Source organism: Manis pentadactyla, chromosome 3 (assembly GCF_030020395.1).
Source record: "Manis pentadactyla isolate mManPen7 chromosome 3, mManPen7.hap1, whole genome shotgun sequence".
Classification (NCBI taxonomy): Eukaryota; Metazoa; Chordata; class Mammalia; order Pholidota; family Manidae; genus Manis; species Manis pentadactyla.
Window position 1 is genome coordinate 69,994,778 of NC_080021.1, and position 20,543 is coordinate 70,015,320.

The following is a 20,543-nucleotide window of genomic DNA, read 5'->3' on the forward strand; positions in this document are numbered from 1 at the left end:
TGTACAGCAAAGGACACCATCAATAGAACAAAAAGGCATCCTACAGTATGGGAGAATATATTTGTAGATGACGTATCTGACAAGGGGTTAACAACCAAAATATATAAAGAACACACATGCCTCAACAACCAAAAAGCAAATAACTCGATTAAAAAATGGGCAGAGGATATGAAGAGACAATTCTCCAAAGAAGAAATTCACATGAAAAGATGCTCCACATCACTAATCATCAGGCAAATGCAAATTAAAATCACAGTGAGATATCACCTCACACCAATAAGGATGGCCAGCATAGAAAAAACTAAGAACAACAAATACTGGCAAGGATGTGGAGAAAGCCTCCTACACTGCTGGTGGGAATGTAAGCTAGTTCAACCATTGTGGAAAGCAATATGGAGGTTCCTCAAAAAACTAAAAATAGAAATACCATTTGACCTGGGAATCCCACTTCTTGGAATTTACCCAAAGAATACAACTTCTCAGATTCAAAAAAACATATGCACCCCTCTGTTTATTGCAGCACTTTTTACAATAGCCAAGATATGGAAGGAACCTAAGTGTCCATCAGTAGATGAATGGATAAAGAAGATGTGATACATATACACAATGGAATACTATTCAGCCATAAGAAACAAATCCTACCATTTGCAACAACATGGATGGAGCTGGAGGACATTATGCTCAGTGAAATAAGGCAGGCGGAGAAAGACAAATGCCATATGATTTCTCTCATTTGTGGAGTGTAACAATGAAGCAAAACTGAAGGAACAAAATGGTAGCAGACTCAGAGACTCCAGGAATGAACTAGTAGTTACCAAAGGGGAGAGGTTTGGGAGGGTGGGTGGGGAGGGAGGGAGAAGGGGTACTATGTTTAGTACACATGGTGTAGGAGATCACGGGGAGAACAGTGTAGCAACAGAGAAGGCACATAGTGGATCTGTGGCATCTTGCTGCACTGATGGACAGTGACTGCATTGGGGTATGGGTGGGGACTTGATAATATGGGTGAATGTAGTAACCACATTGTTTTTTCATATGAAACCTCTATAAGAGTGTATATCAATCATACCTTAATAAAAAATTTAAAAAAAAATCCTTCCATTTGCAACAACATGGATGGAGCTGGAGGATATTATGCTCAGTGAAATAAGCCAGGTGGAGAAATACAAGTGCCAAATGATTTCCCTCATTTGTGAAGTATAACAACAAAGCAAAACTGAAGGAACAAAACAGCAGCAGACAGAAACTCCAAGAAGGGTCTAGTGGTTACCAAAGGGGAGGGGTGTGGGAGGAAGGATGTGGGTGGGCAGGTGGGGAGGCAGGGAGAAGGGGATTGAGGGGTATTATGTTTAATACACAGGGTATGAGGAGTTACCAGGAAGACAGTGTAGCACAGAGAGGGCACATAGTGAATCTGTGGCATCTTACTACACTGATGGACAGTGACTGCAATGGGGTATGGGTGGGGACTTGATAATATGGGTAAATGTAGTAACCACAGTGTTTTTTCATGTGAAACCTTCATAAGAGTGTATATCAATAATACCTTAAAAAAAAAAGATCACAAGTGGGAATGAAGAAATGGGTTATGAAGATTAAAGATGAAGGAAAAAAAAGGGCTAAAATAAAAGAGGGGCCTTGCACAGACTAATGACAATTCTGAGGAATGATTTAATCACTATCTGAGGTACTACCTCCTCAAACTTTTCTTAATAATACAAATAATATAAATTCACTTTAATAATTTCTAAAAAGGGGAAGGGCTGGAGAGAATGTAGAATGGTACAACTCTATGGAAAACAGTTTGGCAGGTCCTCAAAAAGTTAAAGAGGAAGTTTCCGTGTGACCCAGCAATTCCATTCCTGTGTACCCAAGAGAAATAAAAACATATGTTCACAGAAAAACTCATACACAATGTTCAAGCACTCAAATATCCAACAACTGATGAAAGAACAAAATGCAGTTTGTCCATACAATGAAATATTTTTCAACCACAGGAAGGAATGAAGTAGTGATACATATAACATGAATGAACCTCAAAAACAGTATGGTAAATGAACAAAAGAAGAGAAGAGTCACATATTGTATGATTCCATTTACATGAAATGTTCAGAATAAGCAAATCCTTAGACATACAAGGTAGATTTCTAGTTGCCAAGGATGGGAAAGGGGAAAACTGAAAGTGCAGTTTCTTTTGGGATGATGTTATGTTAGATTTGGAGCAACAGAATGAGCTGGTGATAATGGTTATACAGCACTGTGACTGTACTACAAAAGCCAATGAATCATACACTTTCAAAATAGCTAACACGGTGAATTTTGAGTTCTAGCTCCAAAAAGTCTTCTAGAGATGAGGGTGGAGATCTTTAATCTTACTACACAGAGGCAAATACTATTAACATTTAGGCATTTTATTTCAGTTTTTTTCTATGTACCATTAAGACTATATGCTACATTTAAAATACTTTCATTTCACTGGTTTTCACCTAAAAATTACACGATAAGCATTTCCCCATGTTGTTAAAAACTCTTTGTAAACAATCACTTTTGATAGATGTATGATGCTGTATAATATGGATAAGCTGGTTACTCAGTGATTCTTTAGGGTACATAGATGGCTTCAAACATTTTATTACACAACTTTCATGGCTATAAATATGTAATTTACGATCTTTGTGTATAACATTTGAACTGCATTTATGATTTTCACTACAGATTTTTAAAAATGAAATTATTTGATCTGAATTATAAATCATTTTCAGGCTTTAAATAGTTTGTTAGGCTGCTTTCCAGAGAGGTTGTACCAATTTATACTCTCCTAGCAGTATGTGAACATCTTGAAGATCTCTCCCACTTTGCTTAGCATTAAATGTTACAGTTTATATTACATCTCTGATAATTTGATAAGTAAAAAATAGTAATTTAAGGCAAAGATACTCAACTTTACTAGTAATAAGTGAAATACAAATTAAAGCAACAATAAGATACCACTACCCACTCACCAGAATGGTTAAAATGGGAAAGACTAACAACATTAAGTATTGGTGAGGGGAGCAATATTATTTTATACATGGATGGTGGACATATAAGTTGGTATAATCAGTTTGGAAAACTATTTTAACATTATCCCCTAAGGTTAAATACAAAAATCCTACAACCAAGGAATTCTACTCCAAGATAACACCAAAAATGCTTGCACATGTGCAAGAAAAGATATGTTAACGGCAACATTACTCATAATAGCCAGAAAATGAAACAACTCAAATGCCCATCAGCAGAATGGATAAACTGTTGTATGTTCCTACAATGGGATATTATACAGCAATGAGAATGAATATATTACAGCTGTATTCAACAATATAGATGACCTTCACATTGTTGACAATAATCCAGACAGAAAATATGTATTGTATGTTTCCATTTATAGAAAGTTCAAAAAAGGCACATTAATCTATGCTACTACAAATTATGAGAGTAGTTATCCTTGGGAAGGAAGAAAGGAATACAGATTGAGAGGAGGCACGTGAGAGTCTCAGGGGTACTGGTAATGGTCTATTTCTTGGCCTGGGGTATGGTAATGTATTCATTTAGATGTGTTGCTCCCTCATAGTTCACTAAGCTATATAGTCATGATCTGTCCTCTTTTCTGTATGTGGTATATTGCAATAAAGCTAAAATAAGGTTTTTTTTTGCTTCCCTTTACACTCCTAAGTAGATAAGAAAATGTTCGGTTTCTCAGGTAATTAATTAGCCATTTGTATCCTCTTTTGTAAATGATTAATGTTAATGTGCTTTTTTTTTCTTTTGGTGTCTTAAGTGTGTATTATCTGCATGAGCTCTTTCTATATTAAGTATATTTTTCCATTACTGTCCTTTATCATGGGAAACTTTTTCTATATTTCATTTTTTATTTCACTTGTGATTTTGGGGGCTTAAAAGTTTTTAGTAAGTCAAATTTGTCATTGTTTTACTTTGTAGTACATCATACACTGCTAATATTGCTCAGAAAAAAACCTGTTTCTATCCAGAGATAAGAGAAATATTCATTCCAGTTTTTTAATAACTTTTAAAATCAACTTTATAATATTTTTTCCAGAGAAAAATCTTATTCCATTTTTTTTAGTAATTTTTAAAATCAACTTTATAATAAAGTTGATTTTGAAAATCAATGTTCTCTATTGAAGTAAAGCTATTTTTATAGTGTACTTCCCTAACACAATAATTATAGGCATACAGTAGTGTTCAAGGTACACATGCTGACTGGCTTCCTGCTCTCTTAAATCTGTCCTACTTTACAAACAGTTTGATGTTTAAATCAAGAGTGAAAATTAATAAAGTTCTGTTAACAACAAATGAGACCCAGAAAATAGGAAATGTCATTTTTTATAGAAAATGTCAGTTAAAAATTAAGTCTAAATTACTCATATATAGCTATATTTCTTTTTGCTCTTTTTGTGGTATTGTTATTCAGATTATATCAATTCATGATACAACCACCCCCCAGAAAAGTCACCCCCCACCCCCAAAAAAATTAAGTTTAAAAAACCCCTTGGCTATTTATTTTTGTGGAGTGTTGTAAATGGCCTCTACCTTGAATGGAATGGAGGTGGTTAGAGGGTGCATATGTATGTAAAAATCCACTGGGTTATATACTTAAGAATTGTGTATTTTATAGTATAATGTTAAAATGAACAGTTGTATTTAATACAAAATATAACATCTTTATAATACTATTCTAGATCCAGAATGAATGGTTAGAATTTAACAGATAATGTTAGAAGTTCTGAGTAACACTGTTCAAAGTACCAGGAGAAAAAAATAATAACCACTGCCACCATTTACTCTAGTTAGTCCATGTGAGGCTGTGTCAAAGGAGAAGACAAATTCAAGCTCTCACTGTGTGAATTATACTTCAAATGAGGCAGTAAAATGCCATCTGAAGTAATCATAAGTGTATACAGTAAAAAGCAAAGGTTAGAAGATTAGATCTAGGTTGCAAATAACAGAATTTGTCCTAGAGAAAAGGAATAAATGTTAAAAAGTGATTTTACAAAGGGCCAAACAATAAAAGGCTCTTTGCTGAAGGAGAGACAAAGGAGGAACTCTGAGTTCAAGGATCCTCCTTAATTTTGTGCCCCTCCATCATTTGCTGGAAGACCTGAATGGAGAGGCACCTGCTCCTCGATGCACTGACCAATCCCAGAGCTACTAAGCTACTAGAGGCACTGGACCCCCCTGACCCTCGTCCTACCTGTGAGCATCAGGAAAAATCCAGCACTAGGCAGAAGACCTTGGTTACAGGAGGTCCAGTTCTAGCATTTTGCTTATCAGCAAAATGAAGTAAGTTAAAAAAGGAAGTCAGAGGATCTGCTCAGAATGGAGAAAGCCCTCTGCAAACTGAAAATAACTATATATACGGTGATCACTGGTTTCACAACAATTGCTAAAAGTACTGTTTCAGTGTGATTGCAAAAAGACTGTTGAAGTGTGTCACGTATTTGTTTCACTGTTCATAAGGCAACCTTTACATCTACACAGATGGGTGAGCTGTAGAAAATCTTCTCAGATATTTTACTTTACCCTTTATTTCTTCTCAGAATATAAAACTCTATACATACAAAAAAAGTATACATAACATATGTGTAAATTACAAATCATAATAAATACAATTACCCATGAACCAATTACCAAACTCAAAAATGGAAACACATCTCAAACCATGGAGCTACCTGTATAATCCTAGGTATTTCTGATAGGACCTACCTTCTACCTTCTTTGGGAGCTGCTGGCCAACAGAAGGAAGTTTAAATTCATTAGCATGAGACACACATAGGGCTGGGAAAGCCCTTCATGTTAAGTGGCTGCCTGGAATGCTGTGCTGAGGACTGGAGGTCTTGTCTGGGTTAAGACGAGAGCACTGTCCCAGATGGAATAAGAAGTGGTGTCATGTGTGCCTGACCCTGCCAACTCACCCAGCCTCATCTCCTTTCTGAGAACCTACTCTGTTTCAGTCACCATGAAATGTTAATACTTAAGTGTCCTAAACATTTCAGGCTTTTTGTAGATTCTGGTACATGTCTTGCTCCCTTTACCAGGAGTGCTCTCCCTACCTTTTTTTCTTGAACGACTGATTGCACTAGGGAGCTTTCCTTGGACTCCCTAAAGAAAAGCTGGCCATATTGTTCTCTATCTTCTAGCATCTCTATCATTAAACTTTCCTAGCTTTAATTTTTAAAATTTAATATTTTGTTTTATATATCTGTTTCTCCCACTAGACTGGGAGTCTATGCAACTGGAAGGTCAGGATGGCTCTCATTTCTCTTCACTTTCCCATGACACAGCCTGTGCCCAATAAATCCTTTTTGAAGCAAGAATAAATATAATTAACAAAATGTTTTATCTGTGTGCTGTGCAGATTTATTTTCAGTTTAATCTGTAAAACTAATATAAGTACAAAAGAAAGTAGGGCTTTGAGATGGTGGAAGGAAAAGGAGATTAAGAATACCAGGAGGAAAATGCTCAAAGAATATTTTACAAATATAAATAGCATAGTAATATTCCATAGAATGTAAAGAATCTGTATCAGTAGCTTATTCAATATTATTAGGTTTGGTTTCAGTGTCTCTGTAGAACACAATGAAAATTACTTACTGGTTGTAAAGCTCTGGATACCTAACTAAGTTCTGAATGAATTCATTCAGTCCTGCTCTTCTTTGTTTAATAAAATCTGTTAAGAGAGATAGAAACAATTAGGATTATTTATGTCAGACTATGTAATTACTATCAATACAATTATATAAGAATTAAAAAGCGCAAAATAGTATATTTTGATTAAGAACCTATTTTTAAATTCATGTTTCTTAATATACAAGGAATAAATATTTAGAAATACATATTTTTAAGTCTATAAATACAATGATTATGAAGTTTAAATAAGGCAGGTAATTGTCTCCAAAAAGAAAATTCTCCAAAAAAAGTCTCTTAAATGATTTTAAACAGACTCACTACAAAACTTGGAGAGGTTCTGCATTATCCAATTCCTCATGAATTACCAGATAATGAATAAAAATCAACGCTGTGACATTGGTGACTGAAAAATCATACCAACTTAAAAAAAAAAATGTAAGAATTGCTGGAAATTCCTGCCAACTGGAGAATGGTGATTAATCAGTTAATTACCAGCAAAACTCAGTACCAAAAAACCCCTTGAAAAATACACTGAAACACTTTTCTAACAAATAATTGTCCAACTTCTTCAAAGCATTGTGATTATTGATAACTGAGGCTCAGGTAATAGCAGTTTAGCAACAAAGGTTAAGCACAAAGGATTCCTAGAAAATTTTCAAAATCTCGTTTCTGCTACTTACTAGTTAGCTGATCTTGAACCTAAGACCCAAATCCTTACTTATAAAATGGGGATAACATTTCTACCTCATAATGTTGTTATTGGATTAAATGAGACAATGCATGTAAGTTCATAGTAGAATGCCTGGTAGATAATCTTCAGCTATTATTATTTTTGTTGTTATCATTATTTGTTATTGGGGGTTCAAAGGCCATCATCCTAAACCCTAATTCTTAAGAAACATACCACAAAAACCAAAGAAACAGAGGGCAGAGTCAAGATGGTGGTGTGAGTAGTTCAGTGGAAGTCTCCTCCCCAAAACATACATACGTATGAAAATACAATAAATACAACTATTCCTAAAAGAGACACCAGTGGATACAGTACAACAGCCAGGCTACATCTACATCTGTGAGAACTCAACATCACACAAAGGGGGTAAGATACAAGCCGCGGCCCGGCAAGACCCAAATGCCCCCCCACCCCAGAACCTGGCAGGAAGAAAGGAGTTGGAACAGGGAGGGAGTGAAAGCCCAGGACTGCTAAACAACCAGCTCTAGAAATCTGCACCCGGAGTGCAGATACACAGTGCACGGGGTGCTGGATATTAGAGAAACGGACAAGCAAAACCTGTGGGCAGGTCCCTGGAACCGGTGCCCCAGAGACAGAAGAAAAGCGAGTGCTTTTTGCAGGTCTTAAAGAGACAGGGACCTCACAGCTGGACAAAGTTGTCTTGGCACACTTAGCCAGGATCTGGGAATCCCAGGGAACTTAAGGCGCTCTAACCCCCTGGGCAGCAGCGCAGCTCTGAAGCCCCTCAAGGCACTAAGCAGCCTGCCAGTCACTCCCCCAACTGGCGTAGACCCCAACACACTGGCCCAGTAGTGGGAGAGTGGAAGCACACGCTGGGGGCGGCGGCGCCAGAGGGGACCGGGAGCAGCCCATGCGAGCACGCCACAGCGGTGAACGAGTGGCCCATGATAGCCCGCAAGCGCCGGCGGCCGCGGCAACACAGGGGCCCAGGAGAGGCCCGAATGAGACCATGGCAGTGGCAAACAAGTGGCCTGGGAGTGGCCCGTGTGCACTGGCGACCGCGGCACCAGAGGCACCTGGGAGATGCCGGCGCGAGCCTGTGACGGTGGCAACCTAGCGGCCTGCGCATACTGGTGGCAGCAGCACCAGAGGAGCATGGGAGAGGCCTGTGGGAGCCGGCGGCAGTAGCAGAGGATCAGCCCAGGAGCAGCCACGCTCCGAGCAGCCAACCGGAATCCCAGCCCAATGCACGGGTGCCCGGGCCAGACCCAAAGGTTGATGCCGGCACACAGCTGCCCACACAGCAGGGGTGCTGCCATCCTGGAGGAGCACACCTGGCATGCCTGCCACTCCCCGAAGGGCTCTGCACTGCTCTGATGGAGACCCCGCCCACAGCAGCTTAGGGGATTAACCAGGGGTTGCTCCAGGAGTGCGGGTAACCGACACAGGCAGCGCAAAAGGGCAAGGTGTCCAGCAAGCAGGAAAGGACTTTCTTCTCCCAGATGACACACCTGCAACATGCCTACAGCCACCGCTATCACCATGAAAAGGCGGAAAAATTTAGTTCAGTCCAAAATAATAGTGCAGACAACCCCTGAGAGAGGATCTGTAGAGATAGATCTAAGCAGTCTCCCTGAAAAAGAATTCAAAATAAAAATCATAAACATGCTGATGGATCTGCAGAGAAATATGTAAGGGCTAAAGGAGCAAGTACAGAGGGAGACTACAGATATAAAACAATCTCTGGAAGGATTTATAAGCAGAATGGATAAGATGCAAGAGGCCATTGATGGAATAGAAACCAGAGAACAGGAATGCATAGAAGCTGACACAGAGAGAAATAAAAGGATCTCCAGAAATGAAACAATATTAAGAGAACGGTGTGACCAATCCAAAAGGAGCAATATCCGCATTATACGCGTACTAGAAGAAGAAGAGAAAAAGGGATAGAAAGTGTCTTTGAAAAAATAATTAGTGAAAACTTCCCCAAACTGGGGGAGGAAATAGTCGCTCAGACCACGGAAGCACACAGAACTCCCAACAGAAGAGACCCAAAGAGGACAACACCAAGACACATAATAATTAAAATGGCAAAGACCAAGGACAAGGACAGAGTATTAAAGGCAGTCAGAGAGACAAAAAAGGTCACCTACAAAGGAAAACCCATCAGGCTATCATCAGACTTCTCAACAGAAACCCTACAGGCCAGAAGAGAATGGCAAGATATACTTAATGCAATGAAACAGAAGGGCCTTGAACCAAGGATACTGTATGCAGCAAGATTATCATTTAAATGAAGGAGGGATTAAACAATTCCCAGACAAGCAAAAGTTGAGGGAATTTACCTCCCACAAACCATCTCTACAGGGTATTTTAGAGGGACTGCTCTAGATGGGAGCACTCCTAAAAAAGAGCACAGAACAAAACACCCAACATATGAAGAATGGAGGAGGAAGAATAAGAAGGGAGAGAAATAAAGAATCATCAGACAGTGCTTATAATAGATCAATAAGCGAGTTAAGTTAGACAGTAAGATACTAAAGAAGCTAACCTTGAACCTATGGTAACCACAAATTTAAAGCCTGCAATGGCAATAAGTACATATCTTTCAATAATCACCCTAAATGTAAATGGACTGAATGCACCAATCAAAAGACACAGAGTAACAGAATGGATAAAAAAGCAAGACCCATCCATATGCTGCCTACAAAAGAGACTCACCTCAAACCCAAAGACATGCACAGATTAAAAGTCAAGGGATGGAAAAAGACATTTCATGCAAACAACAGCGAGAAAAAAGCAGGTGTTGCAGTACTAGTATCAGACAAAATAGACTTCAAAACAAAGAAAGGAACAAGAGATAAAGAAGGACATTACATAATGATAAAGGGCTCAGTCCAACAAGAGGATATAACCATTCTAAATGTTTTTGCAACCAATACAGGAGCACCAACATATGTGAAACAAATACTAACAGAATTAAAGGAGGAAATAGAATGCAATGGATTCATTTTGGGAGACTTCAACACACCACTCACTCCAAAGGACAGACCCACCAGACAGAGAATAAGTAAGGACACAGAGGCACTGAACAACACACTAGAACAGATGGACCTAATAGACATCTACAGAACTCTACATCCAAAAGCAACAGGATACACATTCTTCTCAAGAGCACAAGGAACATTCTCCAGAATAGACCACATACTGGGCCACAAAAAGAGCCTCAGTAAATTCAGAAAGAATGAAATTCTACCAACCAACTTTTCAGACCACAAAGGTATAAAACTAGAAATAAATTGTACAAAGAAAGCAAAAAGGCTCACAAACACATGGAGCCTTAACTACATGCTCCTAAATAATCAATAGATAAGCGACCAAATTAAAATAGAGATAAAGCAATATATGGAGACAAATGACAACAACAGCACAAAGCCTGAACTTCTGTTGGATGCAGAGAAGGCAGTCTTAAGAGGAAAGTATATAGGAATCCAGGCCTATTTAAAGAAGGAAGAACAATCTCAAATGAATAGTCTAAAGTCACAATTATTGAAATTGGAAAAAGAAGAACAAATGAGGCCCAAAGTCAGCAGAGGGAGGGACATAATAAAGATCAGAGAAGAAATAAATAAAATTGAGAAGAAAAAACAATAGAAAAAAAATCAATGAAACCAAGAGGTGGTTCTTTGAGAAAATAAACAAAATAGATAAGCCTCTAGTCAGACTTAAGAGAAAAAGAGATTCAACACACATTAACAGAATCAGAAACGAGAAAGGAAAAATCACGACGGACCCCACAGAAATACAAAGAATTATTAGAGAATACTAAGAAAACCTATATGCTAACAAGCTGGAAAACATAGGAGAAATGGACAACTTCCTAGTAAAATACAACCTTCCAAGACTGACCCAGAAAGAAACAGAAAATCTAAACAGACCAATTACCAGCAACGAAATTGAAGCACTAATCAAAAAACTACCCAAGAAAAAAACCCCGGGCCAGATGGATTTACCTCGGAATTTTATCACACATACAGAGAAGACATAATACCCATTCTCCTTCTGGTTTTCCAAAAAATAGAAGAGGAGGGAATACTCCCAAACTCATTCTATGAAGTCAACATCACCCTAATACCAAAACCAGGCAAAGACCCCACCAAAAAAGAAAACTACAGACCAATATCCCTGATGAACGTAGATGCAAAAATACTCAATAAAATATTAGCAAACCGAATTCAAAAATACATCAAAAGGATCATACACCGTGACCAAGTGGGATTCATCCCAGGGATGCAAGGATGGTACAACATTCAAAAATCCATCAACATAATCCACCACATAAATAAAAAGAAGGACAAAAACCACATGATCATCACCATAGATGCTGAAAAAGCATTCGACAAATTTCAACATCCATTCATGATAAAAACTCTCAACAAAATGGGTATAGAGGGCAAGTACCTCAACATAATAAAGGCCATATATGATAAACCCACAGCCAACATCATACTGAACAGCAAGAAGCTGAAAGCTTTTCCTCTGAGATCGGGAACAAGACAGGGATGCCCACTCTTCCCACTGTTATTCAATATAGTACTGCAGGTCCTAGCCACGGCAGTTAGACAAAACAAAGAAATACAAGGAATCCAGATTGGTGAAGAAGAAGTCAAACTATCACTATTTGCAGATGACATGATATTGTACATAAAAAACCCTAAAGACTCCACTCCAAAACTACTAGAACTAAGATCGAAATTCAGCAAAGTTGCAGGATACAAAATTAACACACAGAAATCTGTGGCTTTCCTATACACTAACAATGAACTAATAGAGAAATCAGGAAAACAATTCCATTCACAATAGCATCAAAAGTAATAAAATACCTAGGAATAAACCTAACCAAGGAAGTGAAAGACCTATACCGTGAAAACTACAAGACACTCTTAAGAGAAATTAAAGAGGACACTAACAAATGGAAACTCATCCCATGCTTCTAGCTAGGAAGAATTAATATCGTCAAAATGGCCAACCTGCTCAAAGCAATATACAGATTTGATGCAATCCCTATCAAATTACTAACAGCATTCTTCAATGAACTGGAACAAATAGTTCAAAAATTAATATGGAACTGTCAAAGACCCAGAATAGCCAATGCAATCCTGAGAAGGAAGAATAAAGTTGGGGGGATCTCGCTCCCCAACTTCAAGCTCTACTACAAAGCCATAGTAATCAAGACAATTTGGTACTGGCACAAGAACAGAGCCACAGACCAGTGGAACAGAATAGAGACCCCAAATAGCCAAAGCAATCCTGGGAAGGAAAAATAAAGTCGGGGGGTATCTTGCTCCCCAACTTCAAGCTCTACTACAAAGCCACAGTAATCAAGACAATTTGGTACTGGCACAAGAACAGAGCCACAGACCAGTGGAACAGAATAGAGACTCCAAACATTAACCCAAACATATATGGTCAATTAATATACGATAAAGGAGCCATGGACATACAATGGGGAAATGACAGTCTCTTCAACAGATGGTGCTGGCAAAACTGGACAGCTACATGTAAGAGAATGAAATTGGATCACGGTCTAACCCCATACACAAAAGTAAATTTGAAATGGATCAAAGACCTGATTTAAGTTATGAATCCATAAAACTCTTAGAAAAAAACATAGGCAAAAATCTCTTAGACATAAACATGAGTGACTTCTTCATGAACATATTTCCCTAGGCAAGGGGAACAAAAGCAAAAATGAACAGGTGGGACTATATCAAGCTGAAAAGCTTCTGTACAGCAAAGGACTCCATCAATAGAATAAGAAGGTATCCTAGAGTATGGGAGAATATATTCATAAATGACAGATCCAATAAAGGCTTGACATCTAAAATATATAAAGAGCTCACACACCTCAACAAACAAAAAGCAAATAATCCAATTAAAAAATGGGCAGAGGAGCTGAATAGACAGCTCTCTAAAGAAGAAATTCAGATGGCCAAGAGACACATGAAAAGAAGCTCCACATCGCTTGTCATCAGAGAAATGCAAATTAAAACCACAATGAGATATCACCTCACACCAGTAAGGATCACCACCATCCAAAAGACAAACAGCAACAAATGTTGGTGAGGTTGAGGAGAAGGGGAACCCCCCCAACACTGCTGGTGGGAATGTAAACTAGTTCAACCATTGTGGAAAGCAGTATGGAGGTTCCTCAAAAAGCTCAAAATAGAAATACCACTTGACCCAGGAATTCCACTTCTAGGAATTTACCCTAAGAAGGCAGCAGCCCAGTTTGAAAAAGACAGATGCACCCCTCTGTTTATCGCAGCACTATTTACAATAGCCAAGAAATGGAAGCAACGTAAGTGACCATCAGTAGATGAATGGATAAAGAAGATGTGGTACATATACACAATGGAGTATTATTCAGCCATAAGAAGAAAACAAATCCTACCGTTTGCAACAACATGGATAGAGCTAGAGGGTATTATGCTCAGTCAAATAAGCCAGGCAGAGAAAGACAAGTACCAAATGATCTCACTCATATGTGGAGTATAAGAACAAAGAAATACTGTAGCAACAAAACAGCAGCAGAATCACAGAACCCATGAATGGACTAACAGTTACCAAAGGGAAAGGGACTGGGGTGGATGGGTGGGAAGGGAGGGGATAAGGGCGGGGAAAAAGAAAGAGGGCATTACGATTAGCATGTATGGGGGGGGCGGGGCACGGGGAGGGCTGTGCAACACAGAGAAGACAAGTAGTGATTCTACAGCATCTTACTATACTGATGGACGGTGATTGTGGTGGAGTATGTGGGGGGGACTTGGTGAAGGGGGAAGCCTAGTAAACATAATGTTCTTCATGTAATTGTATACTAATAATACCAAAATGAAAATAAAAACACAGGAAGCAGTTTTGTCCCCTTAGCTGGTTCAGAGGTTATGGATTACTCGAAGTCATCCACGCCCATTGCATAGCTTCTCAGTCCCCAACTTTGCCCATACTGAATTTTCTTCCTATCATTTTGATCAGGCAGAAGAATGGCCTTAAAGTTGGGGAACGTAATATGCTTGGCAGAAAATTACTTAATTCCTCGTTTGGTGTCTATAGGTTCTCAGCCTAAGGAGGCCATACGAGAATATGACTTGCATGGTACAAAAGAACACGTCTCATTAGAAGGCCTCCTTGTCATGAGGAACCTGGATTCTTACAAATGTTTGATGCAGATGAATTTCAGGCAGTGGCTGGACAGCACTTGAGGCCAGGAAGGGCTCCCTGCATTCAGAAGAGCTCCTAAATGCAGAAGAGTTCCTACTGGCCCTATATTAGTTGCTGTTCCTGAGGTGTAAGACACCAATTTGGCAGGAACTTTGGACACAGGTATCATCCACATATACAAGAGAATTTGACTTTCATTGTTAAAGAAGAAACTCAGATTGACATTTTGCTCATGCTCAGTCCCAGGGTTCTTTCTAACTTGTTTTGACCAATAAACTTTAATTGAACCGAGAAAAAAAAAAAACAACCAAAGATACAGGAGACTTGAGTGTCTCAAATGGTGAACATCTTGATAAAAATCTATAAACAATGTACAACTTAATGAGCTCTGTTTAATAAAATAATTCCTACTCAATCAAGGTTTGAATGTAGAGTGACTGTCACTGAAAATATGGGTTGTTTCCAGTCATGTACATTTCCATTCTTAAATGTAAGGTATAGCTATGAAAGAATAAATATAAATTAGACCTGGTCTCTTAGATCCAGACGCACTTGGTACTTTTTTCAATTGTAAATTTCTTGAATTTCAGGAAGCTATCTTGTAAACCTCCTCCAAGGGCACTCTTTATGTCACCAGAGAGTAAAGTACATGTGAAGTTTACATTAAAAACTGTTCTTGAAAGACAGTTAATTTTTAGGAACTAGACTTAGAAAATCTAATGATTTTATGGAAGCAGCTTTAAGTTGCTCTGTGAATACTTACTGAAGGCACATTTTACATTGGGAGATCAGTGGTGAAGAGAGTAATTTCTTCGGTGAGCAACAGCTCGTGCTGCACTAAGTGCTACTAGACTTTCCACTTCATAACTGACTTTAAACAGTTTGTAAGCCCTATGGAAAGCCTACTTAAAAAAAAGAAAAGAAGTCACTAATGTGAAAAGAAGCCCATTAGTAGTCAGAAGTTATGGGGAGATTCCAAGCTAAATTTTTATATTAACATTAAATATGCAGACATCTCAAATTCCACCTAAGTCTGAAACACAACACGTATCAGCCCATTAGAGGGTAAGTTCAAAGAATTTATATGAGGCTGTCATATTATCTTTAAGAATTATAGTTGGAGATATATATTTTTAACAATCTCCCCAACAAAGAACTTAATGCATCTGTTGTGATTCAAAAGAAATTTCAATTAGAGATTGAAAAGAACCTAATGCTCAGGTAATAAAATGAAAGCTTTAGTCTCAATAAAAAGTATGGAACTGATCTATAGGATTTCTCTGTCATTTCACTGCTTCAAGAAAAATCACTCAAGAGGACACACTCACCAGTACTGTGTGGCAAGGAAAAAAAACAAAACAAACTGTGACTTAAGGAGACCTTAGGTTTTAGTCCTAACACTGCAACAGGCGGCCAGAGCAATGACATGACATCCACACCACAGGATATCTTGTGCCCTCAAGCACTACAGAGATTCTTTAGTCTTGAACCACATTTCTCAGATTAGGAAACTGGGTAAGATTTTTGTAATGTTCCAAACACATAATTTTAAAATAAAATGCACATAAAAGATTTGTGTCTTTAAAGGCACCATGCATAAATCAGACAGTAAAGGGATAAGTGAAACAAACCTGCGTGAGTCTATTTTGCCACATATATTAACTGTGAAGCTTGGGAACATGGCTGAGCCTTGCTAAGTCTCCATTTTCCTAATGTATGATATAGGTAAAAGCAGCTACCTTATAATTATGAACTCAAATAATAGCAGTTATCATTACTACTGCTACTATTATTGGTATAGTTATATTATTATTGCATGTATAATACATGTATTGTTAATACATGTTAATTATTATATTACATATTATTATTATAGTGGTGGCATTTAAAAAAAAAAGCTTGCCACAGTAACTCTGGGTCTCATTTGTGCCACTGACTGGTAACACAAATGAACTCCTCCCTTCTTTCATCTGTCAAGTAAGGGATAGGATTTGATGATCTGCAAAGAAAAATTTGTCTCTTGAATAAAAGAAAAAAAAGAGTAACACTAGATAACAAAATCAATTACCTAATTCAGGATCCTCAACTATTTGAAAGTTTACATTGTATGGTAAACAATGTTTAATGTAATATATTAAACCTATTATTAAGTAGCCTTTCCAAAATAACTGAGTAGCTGAAAATGGCAGGCATGCATTCATTGGTTCACTAATCACCTACTACATACTTTACACTGTGCAAGGCACTGGTAATATAAAAACGTTTAATTAAGACATGGTAGCTGTCCTCAAGAAGTTCTAATTCTAGGGGAAGACAAATTTAAATCAATCGCTACACTCAGGCACACCAAAGATACTACCAGAGAGGAAGTCACACACTGCTGTAAGAGCAAAGATGTTCCCAATGCCATCTAGGGACTAGGTCTTGGAAAAATTGCCTGAGGTGTTGGTGCCTATAACCAAGTCTATAAAGAGCTAGATGGGTAAGAAGTCAAGGCCTCAAAGAACTTAAAGACTAGAATAATAATGGATCAGGATCCTACTAACAAAGGTTTGACATCAAACTATTTAGAATGTAAAAAATATAACTATCTGTGTGTACTCTACAGGAAGACCTTTAAATTCATAATGAAATTTTAACTTTGAAAAGTATAGGCAGAATAATCCTTAAAATCTGCCTTCAAATATGCGTAGCTTATCTTACACATGTTGGCAACCACCAGAATAAAAAGTGAAAAAAATGGAAGTGAAGACATGGGCTTAAGCTGCAGCATAAGAACTCAGAGATGTATGGAAAAACTCTATGCAATGGCTGTCAAAAATGAGCAAGTTAAAGGGCAGTTTTTTTCTTCGCGCACTAACTGTCCCATCTTTGCCAGTGAAAGCCCCATCAGTTGGGCTCCTGTATCCTTTTGATAAAACTGCAGTAGTCTTTGTTTTCAGGCAGGATGTCCTAGGACCACCGGGTACACATCTTGCCCTCAACCTGGAATCACCATTTTTTCCATGGAACCCTGATCCCTTTAAGGTGGGAATGGTATTTGGAGATTACAACCTGGATGGTAGGGTGTTCATTGCTACTTATTTGTTATTATTTTTAGGCCATTTCCAGCTATGAAATATGTCTTGCTTCAGAAAGAGAAAAATAGATAATAATTTTATATTTCTAAATTAAGTTAAAAAATTATAGGATTTTTATCCAAAATCTTTTATATTTGTATCTCTGCCCTCTTCTGCTTAAAATCTTGGTTCCTATGACATTATCATAATTACAAAATAACTATATTGTTAACAATGCGACTGTCAAGTGCAGTTAAAATTCCTTTGCACGCTTTTCCTGTCCTTAGTCTTTATTCCATGAATTGAATATCCTTGAGTTGAAATTCTGGGTTGCAAAGTCATTAAAAATTATTCTTCACATGTTTATATTACCAATCAAAATATACTTCAGTTTATTCCTTCAGTTTTTATTTTTAACTGTTGGAGACTGCTTTATTACTACATTTTATTTTATTTTTTAATTATTTAAAATATGCACATGGTCCCAAAGTCAAAGTAATGAACAAGATTCATCCAGGGACATCTAACTTCTACCCCGTTGCCTCTCACTGGCCTCTTCCTCCTCCTTAAAGTTACTAGTTTTTAGTTTTGGGGTTATTCTTCTATTATTTCCTTTTGAATCTCCATACCCTTTCCTACACAGAAAATATACACTATACACATCTGTACCTCGTTCTTTCCACCTAATGTATTCTGGAGATTACTCCATAGAAGAGCCTTTTCATTCCTTTTTATAGCTACATTGGATTTCCCTGTTGGAAGGATATTTCACTTGTTTCTAGTTTTTGCTATTAAAAATAATGTCAAAATAACAGTCTTGTATGTACACCATTTCATATAGAGTTTACCTTTGGAATAGAGTCCTAGAAATGTGATTTCTTGTACTTTTGCTACATATTCCCTTCTATATGGACTGTAGCACTTTGCATTCCCACCAGCAAAACATGTCTGTTTCCCCAGAGCCTAACCAAGTGAGCATCTCAACAATCTTTTGATTTTTTGAGTATGACTTAGATCTGATCTCCCCAATGAAGGGTGCCCCAAGATTTATGTGACATACAGTCTATTTCACTGTTGCCAAGTCAAAATACAATATGCTCAGTATTGATTTCCAGTTCTTGTTCGATAAAAATCCATTTTTCAGTATCAAATAATTAATCCACCAAAACATAAATACTATAGGGCATTCTGCTGGTAATTTGCCTTTAATAATCAAGTAGCAATGTTGCCTTTTTCTCTTGAAATGATTCTGTCTTTAGGGTCCAACTAAAAGGTTTACAGAACTCCAGCACAATCTCAAGTCTTACATTGTCACTAACATGCAGTTTGATTCCTTTTAAATGTCTTTCACTTCAAATTAATTTATCAAGGATTGACACTACAGTTATCTTTGATTCTTATTTCTATATGTCTCCTTTACCTAAGCAATCACAAAGATTTCTTTCCTTAAGAGTTCCTGCATATGGCTCGATTTTTAGCCCTATTTCCACCCTTGGTCTGGCTCCTGTCAACTAATGTGAAGACTATGGGAACAGTCCTGCCAGTCTCTGTCTTATCCATTCCACCTACCATGCCTACCAGACATTATACACTGTTAGTTTCACAACACATTGCTACTTCACTCAAATAACTGTAAGGCCCACTTGTTGCCCATAAAAATATTTTTCAACCTGTGTTGTTCCATAGGCAGACTTTACTGCTGCACCAACAAAAGCATTCCATTTTTATTTGTTCTGCACAAGACATTTTCTGCATAAGATATCATTGGGGAAAAAGAGTTCTGTGGCTAAAAAGAAAACAAGATTACAAAAGCCACGGCCCTATTAAATCAATTCTACAGAATGTATAATCTGGCTTTATTGTGCCAACTCAATATTCTCTTTATTAATGGATTCAGGTATTCAGGTAGTATCTATTTAGAACCTAGTATTTACCAGGCACCATACAAAATCAATGAAAAAGACATAGTGCCCACCTTTCTAAAATCTTCTGCTAGATCAGACAGACTGGCAGTGACAATGAAGTAGCTAAATTCTGCTAAGAGAAATAACGGGGAAAGTGAGAACCCTCTTCAATCCTGAGGTTTAGTAAGTGTAGAAGAAGAAAGAGCCTCTAGTGGAGAGAGCTACACGCATGTCCCAGCAGCCTCAGGGGGAAAACTAAGTTTTAATTAAAGCAAGAATGTGAAACAAATGAAATAGATGTAGAATAAAGAGCACTTTGTTACTTGTGGACAGCATTCCATGGAATACAATATAAAGGTTTGGGAGGGAAAGGAATGGTGTAAGGTTAGGTTGCAGAAAGGAAGTATAGTCAAGATAGGCTATTTGAGAGCTTCTAATTTGAGTAGTGAACAAGCAAGCAGACATGTAAGAAATCACAGGTTTAATGGGTTACCAGGTTACAACAAATTGGTTACAGAGGTAAGATGGTGGGAAGGGAGGGCACCCTAGCTTGTCAGGATTCATCTAAGGCACAGACAGATGAATTTTCCCAAAAGATTTCTGGTGGATAAGGAGACTTCAATTTCTCTGTAATAAGCCATTTGTGACCAAGATTTATTTTCTTGATTATACTGTAAAAAGGTCCAGGTTTGAGGCTTTAGATGTATAGACCCCAGATTCCTGAGATCCTATGTGCCATCAGGCTCCTAAGGGTGAACAACAGAACATTTTCTTGGTATCCCATTCAGAAGCTTGCAAGCTGCTGTGTGGAGAGTTTATGTTTAATAAAGGTCTCTGGATTTGACAAAGATGTCCTTAATGGTTAGAAAAGTACCCAAATTACCCTTAATGGCCATTAAATCTATCTGAAGCCACACTGCTTGAATTTAACTCCCAAACTGGACATTTACTAGCTCTATGTGGCCCTGGGCAAATTAATTA

The 20,543-nt window shown here is 37.8% G+C and overlaps 1 protein-coding gene across 3 annotated transcripts in view; it reads right to left on the minus strand.

Annotated features, from left to right (window-relative positions):
* SGK3 (serum/glucocorticoid regulated kinase family member 3) overlaps window positions 1-20,543 on the minus strand; it is a 176,961-nt gene that overhangs the window by 31,974 nt on the left and 124,444 nt on the right. For all 3 annotated transcript variants that reach the window (XM_036886222.2, XM_036886221.2, XM_057498026.1), the window contains exon 5: window positions 6,652-6,727. In XM_036886222.2, coding sequence (XP_036742117.2) covers window positions 6,652-6,727 — 76 coding nt within the window. The remainder of the gene's footprint in view (window positions 1-6,651; window positions 6,728-20,543) is intronic.